The following is a 25,352-nucleotide window of genomic DNA, read 5'->3' on the forward strand; positions in this document are numbered from 1 at the left end:
GGAAAATTCAAAAAGGTAAATAAAAAATCAAAAGACAAAATCAAAAGTCCAAACACATCAAACGAATGGATAACAACTGTCATATTCCAAATATATGATACAGAAAACCTTTTTTTTGCTGTTGTTATAGTTCATATGTCAGTAATTGACAAGTTACACGTTGCCACTCGTTATAGGTAACAGTAAACCTTTAATTAATTAATTAAGTATGGTAAGAGGATTGATGACATTAAACTGGTTTAACATTAATAACACACATTATCCATTTGGCTACAAGGAGAAATACTATTTTGCAAGCAATTGTATGGCAATTTTGAGGCAATTGTATGATATCAATATAGCTTACAAGTCATTCTAATATGACGTCCTTATTACGCTTTGTAAACAAAGCCGTGTTCTAATGAGCATAAACAATATGTTTGACACATGCGCACGAACTTACTGTGTATATAAACGTTATTTCCATCGTTATCCTTTAAAATGTATACATTTAAGCAGCTAGCATTAACTTTTATTATAAATTTTTATAAAACAACATATATTTACCCTGCCGCCGTGGTTTTTCAACTTATCAAATATGAATTGTAATGCACAGACTCCTCGGGGAGGAAGCGGGAATAGCCTAACGCTCAGTGTAAAATATCGACAAATATAATGCCTACCCATGTTAAAATGAGCATAGAGCATGACATGAAGGAATTATTTCTTAATTAGTTCAGTTTGATGGTTTACAGAGGTTATCTCATCTTTGCCATTCGTTTGACATAACTATTTTTTTGTTATATTTGAACATATTACATTGTGCCTGTAGTTGAACACGAGAAACCTTTTACTTTAACTTAAAATGTGTTTGGAATAATAAAATATTTTGGTTCAATACTAATATTCATACAAGTGTTAAATACATTTAGGTTTTACAACAACGATATACACATACAAGCCTAAACATTGTTAAACCAATATCACCTACCACTAGTCCATTAATGGCAAGGCTAAAAATATAAAATGATATGTATTTGAAAGAGAGGCGAAAGCCAACTAAATGATATTGAAACTCATCAGTCAAAAACACGAGTCGTCATAGTAAAAACAAATAACGACAAAAAAATGGCCCCTAACTTATTGTTTTACTCCAGTCACTATATGAGGGAAAATAATGAAAACCTAATTATTCTAATCGTGCTATTGCTAGCAAATTGTCTATATTTACATATGTAGCGAATTTTAAAGGTTATTAATATTTCAAATCTTTGATATTTATTTTAGGAAGAAAAAGTAACAATAACTTCTGAGATGGAATCTTATGCACTGGTCTAAACTACTTTTATTTTTGCCTTCATTCGGAGAGCGATAAACGGCTGGATAGGATAGAACCATGTGTAAAATAAAAAAAAAAAAAATTTCAAACCTCAATAACGTCTTCTTCAATCTCTGTGTCATCCTTCTTTTTACGTCTACCGCGAACCTCTGCCTGCTGAAAAAAACCAAACCCAATATAAACTCAAAATAACGAAAATTTCGGTGTGCAACAACCTTATGCAGACGAAACGCGCGTCTGGCGTCAATATAAAATTTAAATCTATGATGAGTTTATTTATTCGTTTACAGACTAAAAATTCGAGAGCCGTCAAGATAATCAACATTATTTGTTTGATGTCTTTTATCTTAATTTATAATTTACAAATTAATTATAGTTTAAGATGGCTCATGTGTAATTAGGGATTAACAACCTCATGAATCGATTGCTCAAAAAATTATTTATGTTTTTTTTTATTGATCTAGAAAATTTTTGTTGATACGAACCGAAGAAATCCAAAAGTAAAAAAAAACAAAAATAAAGCCGTACATTGACCTATTATGGTTTACCTTTTGAAATTGTTATTTGGATGGAAAATTGTCTTATTGGCACTCACACCACACATGTAATCAAACCAAAAGTCATTTAAAGAAACAGGGGTCCCTGAACTCGATTTTAAGTTAGATACGTTTGAATGATAAAAAGTCAAAAACTAAATCTTTTCCTGATAAGACACAGTTTGACGTCGCGAAAATAACAGTTTACGTTAGCAAAGTAATTACCTCCCCTGCAACTGTATCGTATGCCCTTAAGAAAAAAACAAGGTAAGAAACAAGGCCTACTTTGCAAATTGAAGAAAAAAAAAGTTGAAACGATATTGGATTGTCAATTTTGTATACATATTCGAAATTTTATAGTAGCAAAACGAAAATTAATCATATTAGTCCTTCGTAATAAGTTTGTATGTGTTTGTCATCAAGTATCATTGAATTAAAATAAGAATTAAGTTATTGACCGCTTTGTAAATCCTTGTTCTATATGCAAAAAGTCAATTTACATATTTTTTATCTTAATTTAAACATGATACATGTTCTATACGAATAATGACTGATAAATCAACAGGAAACCACTACATTTTGACCATACAGAAGATCTTATCGCAAGACTTCGTTGATCTGAATAATTAACCATAAATGTTGTAAATAAAATACTTGATTTACACGAACCTTAGTCATCGGGATTTTCAAGTATACTATAATAATATTTTCTAAAATCTATAAAACATATGTTACCTCTCTTTGATCTATGTTATCTGAAGTACTCTCTGAATCTTCCGACATCCATTTTGTAAGTATTTTTTGTCGAAATAGGAAAAGTAATATCACAACTGCAATAATTACTACAAATAGCACGATGCCAATCAGTCCTATAATGAGCCAATGTGGTGATCCAGCGATGATATCATTGTTAGTATCTGGTGTCGACGCAGATTGTGTATCATTTGTCATTTTCATTTCATTGAAAATAAATTCGCCTGAAAATAAAGTAATCGATATAATTTTGGTGATGATAGTATTGGTAATTTGTAAATAATTTAGTATTTATTCTTTTTTATAAAATGTAAGTCCTGTCTTTTTTTTATATGGATTTTTTATCGTTGTGTGCTACACGTCGGTCTGTTTATTTCATTCAGAAGAATGGTAACTGTCACTTGCAAATGTCAAATAAACGAAAAAACATATGTAACAAAATGGATCCTATCGCGGAAAAGATTATATAAAAATATAAAAATATAAATAAAGTCTTAATTGAAAAAAAAAATCCGTCCAAACCTATAATTAAGTTAATTGAACAAAGACTGCAACTTTTTTACAAGTGCGTGCAAAACAAGCTTCTTGGTGGTGGGATCTAAATACAGCACATACAACATTTTCCAAACAACTCAAAAAGTGAAAAAAAGTATATTGAAAAATAAATAAATGGTTGCAAAGTTTGTTAATGGATTTTATTATCAATTTATTAATTAACATAAAACAATAAACTTGCGGAAAAGATGATATACCGCTAACATGAAGTGGACGTATTTGTACACAATATCCGGATTTTGACAATAAATGTCTCTTCAGTGAGGTTTGGAATAGGAACAGGATTTGGAAAGTCATATAATTTTCCTAAATTTACGGTGGACTCATGATTTTTTTATATTCTTTTCAACTAAATACATATTTAACGTAACAAATCATTTAATTCTTTTATTATTTGTATATAATTCCCCTACACATCAAAACAGATAATAAAAACAAAATACATTTCTTTTTACATATTTAGTCAACTAAAAAAAAACGCATTTGTAAATATGGATAAGTGATGTGTATTCAATATTTATTTATTACCACCTTTTGATAAGAAAACAACATAATCTTCAATGTATCAACTAACATAAATTATGAAAATAGTCATAGATTGATATCAAAAGTTTATCGATTTAGAACATTAAATTGTAGTGAAAAAATAAACATCCTTAATTTCCTGTTTTTATCATATTAGGTAAAAGTGTAACAAAAGGAAGTACAATTTGAGAAATTTAGATCTTTTTAATATAATCGATTACAGGCACAGTGATTTTATTTTTATGAGTTTAGAAGACAAATTGGAAAACTTGGTGGTACATATATATGTTTTTTCCTCAACAGTTATAGTTCGGCTACCTTATTTTCCTATATATTAAAACTGATTTTTTTCAATCATATATATCTAGAGTCAATTAAATAATGATGGATAAAAAAAATATTCCATAATAATTTCAATACATGATAAATTTCGTATAATGACTTAATGTTATTGGTCAACATAATACAAAAGTTATATTCTTTTTAAATTCTTCCTCATAAATTCGTCCGAATTTATAACATTTCTATTCTATCTACATGGCAAAATTAGAGGCAAGTCAAAATGTAGGTTTGGTTTGCTCGCAGTAAGTGTTTTTCTGTGCGATACAACATTTAATTGGTGTACTAAATTATCAATCTGGTACCTTTGATTACTGGCTATTCTCTACTAAATCATTATAAATAAATAAAAATAATATACTATGCAGAACGTGTTGTTTCTTTGAAGTTACTATGAGAACCTCGATAAAAATTATCCAAGTATCGGAATTATATACCCCACCCGTAATTCCCGCCTATAAAATGCTCGTGCAGTACTCACTAAAGACTTATATATAGATACTTTCCAACCAGTTCTTCAAACTTGTTTTACAAAATTGTTCTACAAACCACAGTAACTACAGATAGAAATAGATAGGGAAAATCCCCAAATATAACGGAATAGAAATAGATATATCATAAAATGCAACATGTATGACTGAACATGCACTTTATGACAACGTGAAAATAATGCACAAAAACAAACTAAACTAAGTTTATCACTTTTGAACGTTAATTCTTTATAATTCTCTTATATAAAGCTTTATCTATTTACTTTTCCCCAACCGATGTCACTTCAGTATGCAAAGTCATTACATTGTTACTGTTATGGTTGTTTTAAATTATCATTTTCCTTTAAATGGTCTGATTATTTTATGTTATAAAAGTGCAAGGTTTTTTTATTCTGTCTCTCAACTATATAAGATTTAGAAGGGATGCATTTTGCATCGCCATTAAAATTATTTCATTTTACAATTAACATTGCGAAGGTAATGTATTATAACTCAAATGCAGGATACGTATACGAATAAAATATTGAAAATGAAAGACTTACCTGATCGCTTAACCCCTTTAAAAAACTGCCTTGAAAGTATTTTCTATCAATGAAATTACGTTTAAATGAGTAACATATTTATAAAAAGTATATAGGGAAATTAAAAGTTTTTTTTATATTTATTAACGCTATTTATAGATATAACAAGGAGAATCATTTGAATTGGAAAATACATGTACCAAGTTAGATTTTTATAGAATTCCCCTTTTTCAATTTGTCTTGAAGTTTTTAATAAATGTTTGGTTCTATTTATGTTCAATTCAATTTTGGATGTAACACATTTTCTGATCGGCAATCAGTTTTTTTGTCTATCAGCTCATTGACAAAAAAATCATGTATTCATGGCATCATCAATATGTTTTCGGGATTTAATTCTTTAAGATGTATTTGTATTTGAATAATAAGGCATATCTGTAACATTTATTTTTTGTCTATTCGAAATGACTGTGATATTTTCTGTCTATTCGAAAAAACTCAAAATGTAATGAACACTTTTAAATAACAAATGTTGTCTTTATTTATGTTCCTTCTGGTCGGTTTGCAAACCAAAAAACATCACGGGATGTCTTTTCTTTTAAGATTTTGAAGACTTTTTTAAGATACTTTCTTTAAAACATTTCAATTATTTAGTTTTTATTTTTGTTTTTATTTTCAAATTAAGTTTTCAATGACAAAAAATAAAACTTACATTAAGGAACGTCGATTTCCTACATAACAAACTCTAGTTGCAAAAGTTTTACAATCGATGAAATGTTATCACATTTGTATAAACATTGGTTAGTTATTTGGAAACTGATAAAAACTTTGCGAAACCAAACTATTAAATCTAAGTAACATGCTGCACAAGTTTGAGGAATACATTCAAACTCAATGTTAGTATTGTTAATAAAAAAAGGAAACAAAGGGGCTTGGAATATGAATTGTTTTGTATCTATAGGAAAACAGTAATTTATAGGACGCGAAATTTAAAAAACTGTTAAACATCAAAACACCTTAAGGAGCAAGATTTACTCGCGGTATTGAAGACCTATTGAGGCTTTGTGAAGTTTTCCGTTCTTTGGACGGGTTGTTGTCTCTTCGAAACTTTCCCCATTTCCATTCTCAATTTCACATACCATATATAAATACAAAACCCAAGTGATTAAAATTACATTTCATTCCCTTTTTTATAATTCAATCGGTTAATAAACAACCATAACAACTTGTTACGTTTAGAATAAATAATCGTAGTAGATATGCATTTGCTCATAGTGGCAAAGATTAATCCTCGCTTAAAATCTTCTTTGTTGTTGTTTGTAGAAGAAAGAAGTAAAAACACAAAAATACCGAACTCCGAGGAAAATTCAAAAAGGAAAATCAAAAATCAAAAGGCAAAATCAAAAGTCCAAACACATCAAACGAATGGGTAACAACTGTCATATTCCTGACTTGGTACAGGCATTTTCTAATGTAGAAAATGGTGGATTGAACCTGGTTTTATAGCTAGCTAAACCTCTCACTTATATGACAGTCGCATCAAATTCCAGATTATAACCATGAACATCATGCCTGATGAAATATAAAATAATTATCATATCCGTTTGCTAAATATTGTAAAGATATAATAATATGTTTTTATACAAAAATTACAAGACAAACTCAATTGAACCTGAACTTTTTTCATGTCTGCATGGTTAGAACCCTAAAGGTTTCAATCATAAATTTTGGTGAACGTTAAATGTTTCAAAAAAAAAAAAAACTGACTACAGATGTACATAAAGTAAAATCGTTTATAACAGTCATCAAAATGTTGTTTTAACTTCTCCAAAATATCAATACGATGACCATAGTTTAAGTTTTATTAAGCACATACTTACAACTTCTCGTCCAATCAAATTGCTTGAATTTACCTTCTAATTTTCATAGTACATACTTTTTTCGTGTACTAAGTAACTATGCAGGAATGACCACAAGGGTAAGATTTCATTGTATCGTTATCCAGATATTAGAACAGAAATTGCTACTTGCTTACTTTGTACACAAAAAGAGTCAACCATGAATCTTTTGAAGGGAAATTATTTATGAAGCAATTTAGTATATTTCGTCATTAATTGATCGATTATTGGTTGCCTAATGTCCAGTGACAAATATTTCATGCATGTACACTTTCCACTAGATTACCTATGGGTACATACCAGGGGCAGATCCAGCCATTTTTAAAAGGTGTTTCAACCAAAGATATGGGAGGATGATCCATCTGTTTGTATTCATTCAAAAGCATTTTCAATGTTCTAGTTTTAGTTTTTTTTGTGAAATTAAAGATGTTTTAAAGAAAGTAAAGCTTTCACTGCAATTTAAGAATTATCTGCTCTTGCTCAATTCATTTTATCATCTTACCATGTAAAAGTACATGTATAGTAAAACACCGCTTTATACAAATAAACATACTTACACCAGCAGCTACCTTTTTTTCAATCAAAGGTCAATCGCTATTTGAAATCCCATTTTTACAATGATATATTAGCTAGTAGAACTACGAAAAGGAGCTACATCTAGTCAGCCAAAACATGTCAATAAACTAATTACAGGATTACTCAAGTTGTAAATATATGCTAAAATGAATAATGTATAGAAAGCCCCTCGCTCTAAGTTTCATATTATATACCTTTCTATACATTAACCGACACTTGATAATTAATCTTCTTCTTGATTTTGTGAATACTCAATCAATGCAAATTGATATTGTTTGCCTTATTGAATCTGATCGATATAACATTGCAAATAATAAAATCATTGAGTCAAAACTACTGAGTCCGAGGAAAATTCAAAACAGAAAGTTCTCGAATGAAATGGTAAAAGCAAAAGCTCAAACACATCAAACGAATGAATAACAACTGTCATAATCCTGACCTGGTATAGAAAAAAGTGGAATAAACCTGGTTTTGTACCTCGCTAAATCTCTCACTTGTATGACAGTTGCATCAATTCCATATTGACAACGATTAATTGAACAAAACAAACAGAAATAATAGGAAAAAAATGTCAAATATACAGTAGTCAACATTGTTATAAGCATAATCACTAAAACAAAAATATAACAAAGAAGCACAAAATGGCATAAATTTGCCATAGTACAATTACACAATGACTGGATGTATAAGGACAGAGCCACGTCATATATGTAACGTAGAAACATAAAAAGGGCATATAGACAAAACACAAAGCAAAAATGAAAGACAAGCAACAAGCAAGTTTTACAATAACACAATATATGGATGTATAAGCACAGGACAAGCAGAAATGAAAGTTGTAGTTTGTTGACGATAGATTATTTGAAGAATGTCTATCACACGGAAGCGTATTGGGGTTATCCTTTTTTTATTTTTTTAAATTGTTGACGTTAATCTTAGAAATCCCAAATTTAATCCTGGAATTCAAAAATCTATTCTTGGAGTTTACAAATCTAATTACGGAATTACCAACTTTAATCATGGAATTTTCCCACTTTTATCTAGGAATTATCAACATTATCAACTTTGATTTGGGTTTTTCCAAATATGAATAAAGGCAACAGTAGTATACCGCTGTTCAAAACTCATAAATCCATGGACAAAAAACAAATTGGGATAACAAACTAAAACTAAAGGAAACGCATTAAATAAAAGAGGAGAACAACGACACAGCATTAAAATGAAACACACACATAAACTAAATCCTATGAGAATAACAAATATAACATCAAAACAAAATACATGAATTTGGGATAATTAAATACCCTGACACGTCTTACAGAAATGTGAATTCACACTCAAAAATAAGAGAAAACAAACGACACAACGGAAACACAACGTTAAGATTTAACACACACAGAAACGAACTATTATATAACAATGGCCATATTCCTGACTTGGTACAGAATATTTTTAAAGGAAAAAATGGTGGGTTGCACCTTGTTTTGTGGCATGCCAAACCTACCTCTTTTATGGCCATGTAAAATATAACATTAAAATTAATACAAAAAGATTCACCAGTGACGCTCGAATCAAAGAACCTCCTAACAAAATTAAACGGCGAAAAAAAGAATGTGAGGTTGAACATGTTGAAGAGTATTCTGAAAAAAAATCTATAATATTTCCAGAAACAAATAAACTGGGGTAGATTATTTATAACAATTTCATCAATTCAGTTGTTTAAGCAATTAAATTACATTTATGAGAAAATCAATGATAATTAATGTCAATGAATACTTGGCTGGTGATAGCTCCTGGAAAAAAAGGACCAGTAAACAGCTGAACTCGATCAATGAACATGGATTTAAGTACTGAGTAAAGTAAAATAAAGCAGTTTGTAAGAGTATACGACTTCAAATGCTCGTATATAACCCCTCGCGTTTGAACCCTGATATCATTGCATTATCTAATATGTATCCACTGTTGCAAATTCATTTGAACTTTTTAGATATTCATTTAATTCTAACTGATACTATTACAATGTCATACTCCTCTCATCGAAGGACATATCGATTCAACAAAAGTAACAATATAATGCTGTTGTAGTTCAAATTTGTTATTGTAATTGTTAATCCGAAGGAAACATATCTGTCAACTTGGCTACCAGATATCCTACATTTAAACTCTCCTATGTTAACCAATTAAACTTGTTAGTTTGACTTACCTCATTACTCATTGTTGATTGTTTTATTGTTTTCTATTGAATTTATAATGTTGCATACCTTGAATTTAGCACATGACTATAATTTTATAAAAAGAGTCATATTCATTTAAAGTCTTTCGTCCATTCATTACGCCCACTGTTTGAGTTGTTTTACTGATTGAGCTGCTTTAACTATCAGATTTAGGAATCATATGCCAATACATGGTCTCACTTAACCAATGAAAGAAGCTTATTAAATATATGACGAAATGTCAAACTTTTAGATTGATGAATATAATGATAAGTTACCAGTTATCAGATGTAATAATTCACTAATTTCTTCATTTCATATGTGTTTCCACTTATATTTCCGCTTTTACTCTAAATCGACAATTTTGTTCTCCGTTTACGAATACTACTATTATATTGTTTACGTGGGAGATATCTTATCATTCATTGCTTTCTAAGAATGAGTACAATTTCGCTATGAATACATTGAAATAATGGACTTTCTAGATTTTGTTTTTATTATTAATTTCACCTTTTTACTGTAACATATATACAAGTCTAAATTAAAATGAAAGTTCTAACCTATAATTGCGTATGATAAAAACCGCTATCTCTATACGTATGCATGCAAAATGAAATGTCTTGGTACAGGGGAATAAAATACAACACATACAATATTTTTCAAAAGACAAAAAAAAGTGAAAAAGAATATTATAACAAAACGCATTTGACTAGCAGGTCGAACAATGCTCTTAACCCTGTAGTCTGTCATTGACAATTTCCAAAAAAAACCACGGATCATCAGATGTAACAAATGGATTGTATTATTAATTTCTTACCATACAGAAAATAATAGGAATAAGGAAAAGATGGTATACCGCAAGCATGACGTGCAAATAGTGTGCACCATATCCGGATTTCGACAATTTATGTCTCCTCAGTGAGGTTAAAAATCGAAACGATATTTCGATGGCCAGATTTTTGTATATGTAGTAAAAAAAAAAAAAAAATCTTAACAGTGCAAGAACTAGATTATTATGCTAACAAAGAGTTGTCCCTCAAAGGGGTTTGAACTCACACCTTGATACACTACAGCATCAATCGCTTAGATGTCTTTGAGCCTTTGCTATTGACATTACCGATTTGGGACTTTCTATTTTGAATATTCCTCGGAATTCGGAACAATATAATCCCCGTTTATAAATATAACTGTTTTATTTTTACATTTGCAATAACATTTATAGCGATAAACATCCCAAATGACAGTTCCACAATTTTTCTAATCGACCTAAATTTCTCGCAGTTCTTATTTAGATTGGAAAGAGCAGCGAAAGATATGTCAGTAAAAAGTCTCAATTTACAAATATTTAACTTATAACACTGCACTATATAAAAGTAATTATATAATGGTACAAAATCAGATTTCTTTTATATTTCATTAGTGAAAATCCCTTTCATAGAGTAGTCCATGCCATAGAATAATATTTGAATAAGGCAACCATTATGCTTACATACGTAAACATATCTTAATAAAAACCTTGTTTGCTAAATTTATACTTTAATTAATACGATTTATTTTTTTGGAAATTCATATGTATTTTAGTTGAAAGGCGTTGTACTTTAACTTAAGTGTTTACAAATCAATTAGAAAATAGGAACTTGAAGCATTGTTCTAAGCTTTTTTTATTAATATTGAATAGAAGTTACAGGAAACACACATAGTCTGAACTTTCATTTCTTAAGTAACATTTCCTTTTTAAGTCATTGTCAATTTATAATCAATAACGTGATAACCATTTAATTTTAAGAAAAGTTCTTATTATAGTTCGTGATCTACATACATGTAATTAAGTAATGTTACGATACAAGTATAATAACAAAAAAAGGCGACTTCCAAGGAAAATTCAAAATGGAAATTCCGAGAAAATTCCCCTCAGCGTTTGTCAAAGATGTTAATTCGTCAATTACTCGTACATTTATACAAATATATCTTATAAATGTGTACAGATTATGAATTGGCTCTCGAAATTTATATATCAAGTAAACCTGATTTAAAACATCATAGGATCATGGGTTTTCCAATCTAAGTTTGGTAGAATATGCTTAAAAGAAGGACGAAAGATACCAAAGGGACAGTCAAACTCATAAATCTAAAACAAACTGACAACGCCAAGGCTAAAAAATGAAAAAGAAAAACAGAAAAACAGTAGTACACACGACACAACAAATAAAACTAAAGAATAAACAACACGAAACCCACCAAAAACTAGGGGTGATCTCAGGTGCTCCGGAAGGGTAAGCAGATCCTGCTCCACATGGGGCACCCATCGTGTTGTGAATTAGAACTAATGAGTCAATATCACGGCCAACAGTATATATTCCTAGAGTACAATCCACTAGTAGAATATATGTATCTGCCTCTGTACTGGTGTGATTTCAAGGATACATATTCATTGTGTATGATTTGTTCAAGTATGTAAAGTATACTTGATATGTTTAGATTATCTCATGTTAATGTTTCTGTGATTATTTTACTGCGTTACTAATGATTTATTGATCAATGTCGTGAGCAAAAAAAATAATTTCATACCTTATATTTTATCCTTTTTTTACAATTACTATGTTTTCTGGAAACACAAGTCAAGTCATATATATTTAACCACTGCAACAAGTGTGTTACGATATTTCTCACCTCGAGACAGTTAAATTTTTGATATTCAAATCGCGAGGCTTGCCGAGAGTTCTAAATAATTAAAATCTAACTGTAAACGAAGAAATATCGTAATACAACGTGACATGAGCTTAAATGATTGAATTCGTTTCTCTTATGAATTCATCCTTCCTTTTCATGTCTATTTTGTTCACCTATCGTTGTAAATATAAAGAAATTTGATTTGACTGTCATACAAGTGAGAGGTACGTTTATAGCTATAAAAACAGGTTCAATTAACCATTTTTTACATTTGAAAAATTACACGAGACGAACATAACACGTATCACGCCAACAACTGGTTTTAGATAAATGTCGTGTAATTTATGATGGCACGATTCCTAACGAGATGTATTATGGTTGAACTATAATTGTTAACGTTTGTGTCATTTTGGTCTCTTGTGGAGAATCGTCTCATTGGTCATCATACCACCTTTTCTTTTATATAAATACTAGAAAGTTGGTTTTTGGTAGTTTCTATATTAGAATTTTGTGAAACTTTAGTACAATAAAAGGTAGGTCCTCCGATTATCTGTTCAATGGAATGTTCATTGATGCAATTAAGCACTTATTACTCGACAAAATTTAATCCTATATAAACGAAATGTTTTTTTGTACATGGGATTTCCTGAGTGTTTATTTGTTTCTATTTCTTTTAGAAGACACTCGAAGTATTTACATGCAGATGCAATATTCTTCGAAGATCTATCCACAGGAACATCAACATACATTTCGTTAACAGATGATACATGTTTCTCGGCTTCTTTATCGCTGTTAGCGGATTTGGATCTATCATTCACACAGTCATTCAGATGTCTAAACATCTTTGATGGATTGGATACGAGTGTGTTTTATTCACTATATAAAAGAAGATGTGAGATGAGTGTCAATGAAACACCTATCCATCCATGTCACCATTTTTAGAAGTAAATCATAAAAGGCCAAAGTTCGGTTTTCCGAGCCATGCATTTAACCAAACAGCAAGCTATAACATTGATAATAGTTATCAAAGGTACCAGGGTTATATCGTGTACATAAGACTCATCAGTGACGCTCGTATCTAAAGTTTTATAAAGTTTAACAAGTACAAAGTTGAAGAGCACTGATGATCCAAAATTCCAAAAAGTTGTGCCAAATACGGCTAAGGTAATCTATGCCTGGGTTAAGAAAATCCTGAGTTTTTCGAAAAATTCAAAGTTTTGTTAAACATGAAATTTATAAAAATTACCACATTATTGATATTCATGTCAACACCGGAATGTTGACTACGGGGCTGGTGAAACCCTTGGGGACGAAACGGCCTGAAAAACTAAACGACCTGAAAAATGACATGTGTAATACTTTAAAAACGGTTTAATCCATATAAAGACGACAACGAGAAACACTTATAAACAACATCAACAAACGACAACCACCGAAAAACAGATTCCAGACTTAGGACAGGTACAAACAGATGTGAAGTAGGTTAAAACTTTTGATAGGTACCAACAATCACCCGTATCTAAACAATAATGTAACATCACAAGATAGAAAGACACACTACTAAATGTCAACTGTTATGGCCTTACTGAATCAAATGACATATGATTCTAGTTTGTTTTCATTGTCTAGAATTATTCCAGCAGCTCTCGTGTATTAATTATTTGTCTGTTAATTTCCAAAGTTTCGTTTTTCATTTTCCTTAAGTGTGTTGCCTATAAAGAAGGAGCTTTATGAACTAAGGATTTCGTTTTAGTTTATGTTGAATGATTGAAATTGAAATCATTGCAACTGCAATTATGGTTTAATTTATAACCTTTAAGAATATAATGATCAATATTGACCTCGAATATGTGCTATCGTCGCGGCAACATTTTTTTTAATTTTCTTCTCAATTGAAGTGGTACATAACACTATTGGGAGATAACACTGTAAAATCAGCTGAACGTTTTAATTACGTTCTACTAATAATATACATTCAGCTGCTCGATGATCAAAATAAGGGTTTATCAAACTACTATATATCCAATGAAATTGTACCGAGAAAGTGTGTGGTTCGCTGTTGGACGTTTCGTCATCCCAGTAGTCAGCACTTCTGTATCCACATGAATGTCAGTTATAGTGGTGTTTTTTTTAATTTCATATTTACAAAATTATGAACTTTTGGAACAACTAATGATGTTCGTATCTCAGATATAGATCACCTAAGCGGTATTTGACATAACATTTTGAAAATCAGGATACTCAATGCTCCTCAACTTTGCATTTGGTTGGCCTTATTTTGACCTCTTTTTTGGTTTGAACGTCACTGATGAGTCGTATGTAGACGAAATGCGTGTCAAGCGTATCAAATGATTAGCCTGGTACCTTCGATAACTATCAAGCTTTTTGAATTTGTTTCTTATTTTTGACAAAGTGTTAAAGCAAATATTTTGTCAGAATGTAATGAAAATTAAACGAGCCAGATTAATTTAAGTCAAGGTGTTAATGGTGTTTGGTATTAAGCCGAATTCGTAGTACTATTGAAACACTCATATCTGCATGCATGGCAAGGACATACCAACCAATGTCGTAGTGGAAAAGAAACTGACCACTCTCATAGTTGACTCTTTTTGTATTGTTTGTTTTGGCTTTCTTTCGGGGTGACGGAGTTCGTCAAATCGTGTTTGGTGTTCAAAGAAAAGAAATTCCGCTTTTACGATTTTATTACATCAACTGCTGCAATGGCATATATCCTCTCTACGGACAAGCTCTCTGAAAAACACAATTTTATAAATCAAAAGACACATACAAAATAACTGATAACTGAATTAGAAATTGATATCACAGGATAAATATTTGTATTGGTTAGAAATAGAAAGCATTTGTCAACAAGTGATTGTAGGATCTACTGCTCGTTATTGATACCCAAGCCCGATAACAATATACATCCAACAGAACGATGTAAAGGATGAATCTAAAAACGCACCACATAGTACAATTGACTTATATAAACCCTGAAACCAAGTTCAAGAAATCCTGGTATTGTAATTCATGAGAATAGTGAAATAAAAATGTTCAATTTGACTACCATGTGCAAAATGTTACAGGTGTTCGATAAACAGGAAGTTACTAGGATTGTCAATTTTCTGATCGAAGTCCGGTGGTTTTCTACGAACACTCCTGCTTCCTTCAGCAATAAAAACTAGCCACCACGAGATAGCTCAAAAGTGATGCTTAAAAGTAGCGTTTATATATTATGAACTTGTCTGACTTGAAATCAACAATTTGCATTATTCTAAAGAGCAGCATAGCGTTGGATTTAAAATAAGAACACTATTTATCAATATTTTGAAAGAATTTGATACCATTCAGCCGAGACACGACAAGAAAAATATTCTTGAAATTGGATCGCAATCCACGATTATTGACCGCACCGGGCAATGATGATATTTTTTCACAAAGTTGTTACTAATGAACAAAACTCGACATTGACTGTACTACATGTTATCTACAGATTTTACAATACATTGAGGTTAAGATATTTGTTCAAAATGTAGAAAAACAAATTCAAGATATGATTCTTTTATTGCATACAGTTCTATCTTATATAATAATTTTGTATTTTATGATAGTTTTCACCAATTTTCTATATATTGAGATATTCTTTTCTTTGTTAGTGCCTTTTAACAAGGGATTTCCGTGTGCTAAAGTATTGGCTAGAAAATACAACAGCATATGGGAAGTAACATGTCTACAAAAAAACACGACTTCTGAAGACCTCGGCTAGACTTTTCAAAGACTACATAATTACAATAAACATTCCGAGGTCAAGATGGATACAAAAGCATCTGCTAGAATGGAAATAATTATACCATGCTTACCAGTGGCATGTGCCAAAAATACCGGCTTCGAGGTTAACATTTTTCCCTCGCGCGTACTGCGACAGAACTTTGCTCTTAACTCAGAACGAACGGTACCCCTTGCACGAATACGAGTATGAATACTGTATTTCTAAAAAAAAAAGACATACTACCGAATGCCAGGCGAGAGTAACCTGTCTATGACCTTTACTTAAGTTTTCATGATTCATAATGATGTTGTAGTAGTTAGATATCAAATTTTCGAAGGAGATATAATAGTTCCAATTAAAGGCTAAATAAAGGAGAATACTTACTAGTTGATACTCGCATATGAAGCGATATTGATCAAAAGAATTCTTAGTAGTCCATATCCATTCCTTAGTCAATTTGTCATATTGTATCATCACATAGACTTCTTCAGGAGAAAGATTTAAAGGGCCTGAAATAATTAACCAAGTATTTATTTGGTATTTGGTATTGAATAACGCAAAAATTCAAATGTAATAGACAATCTTGCTTAATCCTCCTATCCAATAAACAAAAATACAGCTTCAATGTATACGATGCCTCGTTTTTGGAAGAGATGTCTGCTGTTAGTTTCATATTCTCATAAATAAATTGTTCCTCACTGTTAGATGGAATTATATCTCTGTTCCCAATAGTCACCGATATTTAGTCAAGTGCCATTAGACCCGATGCTTTCTCCGATAAGTATCTGTCGATTGTTAAAAAGAAAAAGTGTATTCATTTTTTACAATGAAATAACGTCACGTCATTGGTTGAATTTCAATTGATTAGGACGTTTATAACCAATCAAGACGCTTGTGTGTACACTTTTGTAAATATAACCAAGAATGTATTTGAATCTGAAATGGCAAATAAAAGGATAATACATGGTTTGCGATGTTTAACCTCGAAATTTTATTTTTATTTTTGTGGAAAACATATTCTGAAATGTAATGTCATTAAAAAGCACCTAATTATTAAAAAAATAGAACTTTTTGTCTTTGGTATATTTTTTAATTTCTTTTTAAATGAGATAACGGTTATATTACGAGATAATGTATTTTTAAGCGATACATCAATAGATTCCAAAACTATATTGAAAAAATATTTGTCAATCTAGTATTTACAATTACTAATAGTTCAGAAAAAAATCAATATATATTCACAAAATAAGGGATTGTTAGTGCATTACTTATATTAGAACAGTATAATGTAATCAAATGAAACAGATGTTTGACCATTCTTTAATCTATAATTAACTATTTGTAATGTATCTATGTTAATTTGAAGCTCACTATTAGTAATACTATAAATTCCTTGCTATACAAAACTCTTTCAGTTACAAATCTTAAATTGTGCATGTTGCAGGCTTGTGTAGTATTTATTATTGTATAATTTGATTAAAAAATATTTTCAAAGCAAATATTTTATAGTGAAGTATTGTCATGAACAGAATTTCATAGTTGAATATTGTCCAAAACGAGGTGACAAAATTGCATGGACAAGAACCCTATTTTATAAAGAAATATTGTCCAGGGCCATATTTTATTATGAAATACTGTCAGTGGACAATATTTTATTTGAAATGATCTCCAACAGACAATATTTCATAGTGGACAATATTTCATGTTACTTTTACGTAAATTTTACCTTGTCCAAATGGGACAGAATTTAATGAAAATGGACCATTTTCTGTGATAAATGTAAAAATCCCATCCTTGTCTCTATCATTTGCACCGGTCCATACAGAAGGTGCATCTGTAAAAAGAATCAAATGTAAAATTGAAAACCAATAGAATAAATATAAAGTATGAGCATAAATACTCTTAAATCTCTTTTGGAGAATTGTTTTATTGGTAATAATATAGGGTTATTGCATGAATATTGGGGAATATTGTCCCGAGTAGAATTTTATATTGCACGAGCTTGCGAGTGCAATATATGTTCTACGAGGGACAATATTCCCCAATATTCATGCAATAACCCTTTTATTGTATAGCAATATAATATTTGAAAGTAAAAATTGGTTTAAACTATGATTTTGACGTTGATGACGTTAGAATTTATTGCACGCTAACTTTTGGTTACGTTCTGTGGGAAATATTACATTGCTATACAATAATACCAAATCTTATATTTTATATTTACATTTGCTTCGTTGATATGAAGATCGTAAAATGAGACAAACGAAATTACTGTGGATTCATATTTATTCGTTGAATCCCAATGTTCCTGGATAATGTGGTTAAAGACGAACCACGGAATTAAAAATTGAGCGAATGACATATTTCCTATATACTTGTATGCATAATCCAGCAAAACAAAGAAATTAATTATTAACGAAAATGTAAGTTTTCCGTAATATTCGAAAATTGGTCACGACGAAAAAAATTCTACCACTGTGACAGTAGTCTATATTTAATCGGACAAAGACAATTTTAAGTGAATTTTTTTTCTGTAGTAAAATTAACAGTACCAATTTTCTTGCACCAGATGCGCATTTCGACAATACATGTCTCTTCAGTGATGCTGATGGTCAAAATATTTGAAATCCAAAGCTTATATAAAAGATGAAGAGCTATAATCCAAAAGTTCCAAAAAGTATAGCCAAATCCGTCTCTTTTCCACTAACGCTTCTACATCATAAAAACTTCCCTAATCTTTCGATAAGGTCAAAATCACGAATTAAAATCTTTATCACGAAATTTTAAATTCGTTGTCACGAAATATTAAATTCTTTATCACGAAATGTAAATTTCGTTATCACAAAATGTTAAATTCGTTATCACGAAATGTTAAATTCGTTATCACGAAATATTAAATTCGTTATCACGAAATGTAAAATTCGTTATCAGGAATGGTAAAATTCGTTATCACGAAATGTTAAATTCGTTAATCACAAATTAAGTTTGTAACCATGCACACATTTGTAGGACTAGTTATCACAGTTTTTCGTATATCTTAATAAGGGATTATATTCGTTGTCACATTTTTTTGTAATACGTGATTAGGATGAAGATCGTTCACACGAATTGTATTGCCTAGTTGTCACTGCTTTTTTTTAAATTCGTGGTTACTGAATAACTTCATTTAAACAGAGTTATTGTTATATTCTAAACTTACGTTTCAAATATTCATGGTAAACATCAAAGGTTTCTTGTAGCGTGTTCGGTCTCCACAGGTAGGCACCTGGTGAACTGGCACAAATCGACTGAAATTTAGTAAGATTACATTCATATTTATTTTACATTTTGTTCACTGAATTTGTTTGTTAATAGTACTGTGGTTTCATTAATATTTGTTGAATGCCAGGTTTCGTGGATTTCGTGGGAACAGATGAACCACGAAATTAAATCTTTAACCAATGACACATTTTTTATTGGCTTTATGATGACTTCAATAAAAACACCAAATTTACTACCCACGAACAAGCAAGTTTTCCTTAATCCACAAAATAAAGAATATACAAATGGTAATATATTTTTAGCAGAAAATTTTTCTTAGACTGTCAATACTACTCATCGTATGCCCACCCACTATTGTTCAAAGTTTAAGCATATACGTACTGGAATGTCAGTTAACTGCTAGTAGTCTGTTGTGATTTATGTATTATTGTCATTTCATTTATTTTCTTTTGTTTCATCTTCTGACATCGGACTCGGACTTCTCTTGAACTGAATTTTAGTGTGCGTATTGTTATGCGTTTACTTTTCTACATTGGCTAGAGGTATAAGGGGATGGTTAAGATCTCATAAACATGTTTAACCCCGCGCAATTTTGCGCTTGTCCCCAGTCAGGAGACTCTGGCCTTTGTTAGTCTTGTATTTTTAATTTTAGTTTCTTGTGTGTAAATCGGAGTTTAGTATAACGTCCATTATCACTATACTAGAATACATTTTTTTAATAGGCCAGCTGAAGGACGCCTACATCTATGGGAGTTTATTGCTACATTGAAGACCAATTGGTGGCCTTCGGCTGTTGTCTGCTCTATGGTCGGGTTGTTGTCGCTTTGACACATTCCCCATTTCATTTCTCAATTTTACTTTATATATGTTTTTTTTTTTATGTCTCCCATATCGTTACAGCAGCAGACTATTATCATATTACCGACTTTTAACTCCCGCTTTATAATTTTTCGACAGGTATCCACTATGGTAGAATATACTGAATTGTACGAAGGCAATAACGAGCAGCCAAAAGAAGTAAAATTTAATATATAATCGGTGCAATTTTGGGGGAAAGTAATGTTTTCCGCTGATAAAGTCGTGTATAGAAAGTATTTAACAGAAAACTTTCCCTCAAAGTTATTCAGATTGATATCTTTGTTCTTGCTTGACCGAGTACCAGGATGTTCTTCCTCAGAGATGATAATCTATAGAAGAAATTCTGGAGTTAAAAGTCGGTAATATGAAATGGTCTATTTGCAGTCAGTATTACACCAGAGACAATTAAGCTCTTTATTGTACTATTATTCTACTATCAAAATACTATTGTTGACTCAGATTAAATGGTGTTCAACTGAATTTGCTTCGTTTTACATCACTAAAAGCGTCACACGTCACAAGGTATTTCAAGTATAAAAAATGTTTTTTTTTTATCCAAAAATAACCAGACCTTCAACAACCTACTATATAAATAAATATTGGAACAACACCAAAAACAAGATCATGTAAAACTTATAAAATTGGGTTTGAAAGTCGGCATTCTTCGTATAATAAATCGGGTTATCTTTCGTTATACTTAAACTGTAATGATAACGTAGTAAATTACCCAAGGCAGGGATTAAAACAGACTTCTATATTCTCAATTGATGAAAACACCAAAGATACCTTTATTGTAAATTTTTATTAATTTTATTTTCTGCCTTAATAGTGATTTATAAACATTCTCACCTGAGCTTCTTCCCACGGTTTACCGTTTCCATTATATGAATAACAATTAGCACTACTTGCTTGGTTTGTCAACAACTTGAAATCCCTTGGGCAAGTAGTGTCTGGAACACATGGCGATTTGAAAGCTGAAAACCATATGGGTTAAATTTACTCAACAGTCGCAATTAAAACACAAAAAGAAAAAGCCATGGCATATTGAAAATAACGTAATGAATGAATCACCACGATTAAATACAGAACGTCATTATAACATTAACGGTACCAATATTTCTGAACCAGGTTCTCTTTTTCGATAATCAATGTCACGTTAGAGATGCTCAAAACAAAATAAAACATAACAAAGGTATACAACTATAATTGAAAATCCAAAACAGGAAAAACAGTATAACCAAAGCTGGACAAAGTATAAGAGCTTTGCATGCGGTAAATATATTCCTTCATTGTGAATAATACGAATATACATGCTATATACATATAGAAGATACAGTTATTTATTTGATTATAATAAGAAGATTTGGAATAATTGCAAATAAAACAACTCTTCAAAAATAATTTATTATCGTGGTTTTGCATAAGTCTGTATTCAAGCCCTTATAAGATCGGTCATTCTTTGAAATTTTGATTGTGTGGTATCCAACGAATAATAATAATTTTCAGAGTATGTTAAAACATTACAGCTGACGTAAGGCATTTTTTCTTTATTTATTGAATATTAATCGTCGTTTAGATTACCTTAGCCGTATTTGGCACCACATTTTGGAATTTTGGGTCCTCAATGCTCTTCAACTTTGTATTTATTTGGCTTTTTAACTATTTTGATATGAGCGTCACTGATGAGTCTTATGTAGACGAAACGCGCGTCTGGCGTAAAAAATTATAATCCTGGTACTTTTGATAACTATTCGATTGAAACTTAGTCAACATTCATTTATTGAATATAAAAATATTGCAAAATAATCACATGTAAACATATAAACGTGCTTCTTTCCAAGTGTAAACTATGCAGACGTTAAGTCAAAATAAAATGAAGAACAGAAAAAATAAATCTGAACATTGAAACGAAGAAATATTCAAGGACACAGCTGAAACAACTTTTATTAATTTCTTTTTCTTTGACTGGAACATCGCAAATGTGCTATTTTAAGTACAAACATGTCATACTTAGATGTTTTGTCTTTTTTAAGCACAAAATATTTCAATTCCATGTTTTTATTTCCCCAAAAGTTAACTATCTCTGCCTATAAAAATTCTTAGCATTCATTCGATTTGATATACACTGGCACAAACTATTGCCTGCTTTATCTTTCTATTTACATTTGCAGCATGGTCGTTCATTGCAGCATTTTCCGGTATGCGTCCATTCAGACCCGAATGTTTCTTTACATGGAACACCTTTCTTTCCACAGGTACCATTGGAGGCGAGGCAGATCCCGGAAAGAACTGAATAATACAGTACTTTGATACAATATAGCATGAATACACATTACACAATAGGAATATTGTTTATTACTAAAATTCATTTGCTTAACCATGTTGAATATAGGACACAAAGAAGAATTGTGTTAATTTTTAGAAAAAAAACCATGTATATATATATATATATATATATTGTTGCTAAGGTATGATTTCTCATAAATAAATTTTACTGAATTTGCTCAATATGCTCGTAAATCTGCTTAGACGTTTTAAAATCAGTTCTTCCTTGATGCAGTTGAATTATTGTTCTTATGTCAACCCATGAAAGTAGTGTTGGTTAGCTCTACATGCAGAATTCTTATACGTTCAGGTATTTCACATCCAATTTTTTATGGAAATATTCTTTATAAAGCACAAAAATGTCAGTATGCACCGCAGAAACTAACAAAACCTTTAACTAGACTTATTAAGAAGGGATATAGTTACAATACTGTTGTCAGGTCATTGAAGATTGCATATTTTGGCGTTAATATTGATTCACTTATAAGGTCTTTGCATCGGAACTAAACACATTTATTTAAAAAAACAGTTGTTGGCATAACACGTGTTTTGTTCTTCTCATATATGTTATGATGGTATGATACAAAACCCCTAACAGGAAGGATTGTGCCTTATATTCATATGACGAGATCATAATCTTTCAATTAGTTAAATTTAAGTCTGGAGCTGGCATGTCAGTTAACTGCGAGTAGTCTGTTGTTACTTATGTATAATTGTCATTTAGTTTATTTTCTTTGGTTACATCTTCTGACATCACACTCGCCCTTCTCTTGAATTGAATTTTAAATGTGCGCATTGTTATGCGTTTACTGTTTTTACATTATCTAGAAGTATAGGGGGAGGGTTGAGATCTCATAAACATGTTTAACCCCGCCGCAATTTTGCACCTGTCCCAAGTCAGGAGCATCTGGCCTTTGTTAGTCTTGTATTATTTTAATTTTAGTTTCTTGTGTACAATTTGGAAATTAGTATGGCGTTCATTAACACTGAACTATTGTATATTTGTTTAGGGGCCAGCTGAAGGACTCCTCCGGGTGTGGGAATTTCTCATTACATTGAAGACCTGTTGGTGACCTTCTGTTGTTGTTTTTGCTATGGTCGGGTTGTTGTCTCTTTGACACATTCCCCATTTGCATTCTCAATTTTATTGAACAGTTTTGTACAGCTTTGCAGCTCGACAAATGAACTGAACTTATCGTTGTAAACTGAAGTTGTTTATCCCCATATTACTATAAACACAAAAGGTAGATAACTGTGTTAATATGATTGAATAACTGTAACATGAATAGGTTCTTACTCTGTCTGTCTCGTTTGGCTTTCGGATGTTGAACGTTTGATCAGAGTGAAAGGATCGTACCTTTTATATTATGAGAGAGTCTAGCAGGTTAATTTTTAATCTTCACTACTGCGTACATAAAGGATACTTACTGCCGCCATTTGACACATCGATTGTGCAAAATATGAAAACAACCAAACAACAGCACTTCATTATAATACTGAAATTAAACTCGTCTTTATGAATTTATATTTCAGGTTATTCAGAAATAAACTCAACATCTAAAGAGGATTGAAATTTTTTACGCGCATTTCGTGTACAAAAATTCAGAAGTCATAGCAGTGAGCCTGTTATAGTTTGATGGCTAATTTCAAGTTCCTTAAAACATGAACCAGTTTTAAAACAAAAGTCACAAGATACCAACAGAAGGGTTTAGATGGTGTATGAAAGCACATTGATGTGTAAGCATTGCAGCGGTGTTTAGTTATGCTTTCCAAATATATTGATAACGAGCATTAACTCACAATACCACTGCAGCTTACTTTTTATTGTGATTTAAAATATTAAACTATAGTTTATAAATATTTTGATAAATTCCTTGGGTTAAACTCCCCCTGGTTTTATTTTCATAAATGATAAGGTCAGCTTGTCAGCTTTACAGTTTTGTTTTAATTAAGAGATTAAGGGATAGGTATTAGATCATTGATAGGAAACAGCTTGATAACTGCATGGTTGTTATTAAACATGTAAAAGAAACATCTGCATATAATTTTAATGGAATAGTCAGTTGTTGTTTTAGCATTGCACTGTTAGCAGTCATATTTTTACTTGTGGATAATTTATTCAAAAAATTTTACTTTTTGTTCTCTTCAAAGTGTACAGTTTTATTAATTGTTAAACAAAACTGAACATTATATTTTTAGTGGATTATAATACGTTTTTTCATTGGACTTGTCATCTGGAAACATATTCATATAGGATATTTTGTAGGAGATGCGTTCTTACCATGGATATTTTTATGCCCAAACTACGATAGAAGAGGGGCATTATGTTTTCTGGTCTGTGCGTCCGTTCGTCCGTTCGTTCGTCCGTTCTTTCGTTGGTCCGTTCGTTGGTCCGTTCGTTCGTCCGTTCGTTCGTCCGTTCGTTCGTCCGTCCGTCTGTTACACTTCAGATTAAAGTTTTTGGTCAAGGTAGTTTTTGATGAAGTTGAAGTCCAATCGACTTGAAACTTAGTATACATGTTCCTTTTGATAAGATCATACTAATTTTAATGACAAATTAGAGAATTTATTCAATTTCACGGTCCAGTAAATATAGAAAATGATAGTGCGAGTGGGGTATTCGTGTACTGTGGACACATTCTTGTTTTTTGTTCAGGTTTTTAAGTTCGGTTAATAACGACTTCATTGATCAATCTATCCAAATGATTGTTTTGTTGGTTTTTTTCCGTTATGGGTCCTTTCAGTTG

General features: G+C 31.0%; 1 protein-coding gene across 1 annotated transcript; it reads right to left on the reverse strand.

The window, feature by feature from the left end:
• Positions 1-1,402: 1,402 nt before the first annotated feature.
• LOC134697823 (uncharacterized) lies at positions 1,403-24,097 on the reverse strand. Its single transcript, XM_063560108.1, has 7 exons — positions 24,034-24,097; positions 22,444-22,569; positions 21,130-21,254; positions 19,361-19,448; positions 17,888-17,995; positions 2,590-2,831; positions 1,403-1,474 (listed from the first exon to the last, which is right to left on the reverse strand). The coding sequence occupies exons 1-7, from the start codon at positions 24,092-24,094 to the stop codon at positions 1,403-1,405; spliced, it is 822 nt and encodes a 273-aa protein (XP_063416178.1). The 5' UTR covers positions 24,095-24,097.
• Between the last annotated feature and the right edge of the window lie 1,255 nt (positions 24,098-25,352).

This window comes from Mytilus trossulus, chromosome 14 (assembly GCF_036588685.1).
Source record: "Mytilus trossulus isolate FHL-02 chromosome 14, PNRI_Mtr1.1.1.hap1, whole genome shotgun sequence".
Lineage (NCBI taxonomy): Eukaryota > Metazoa > Mollusca > Bivalvia > Mytilida > Mytilidae > Mytilus > Mytilus trossulus.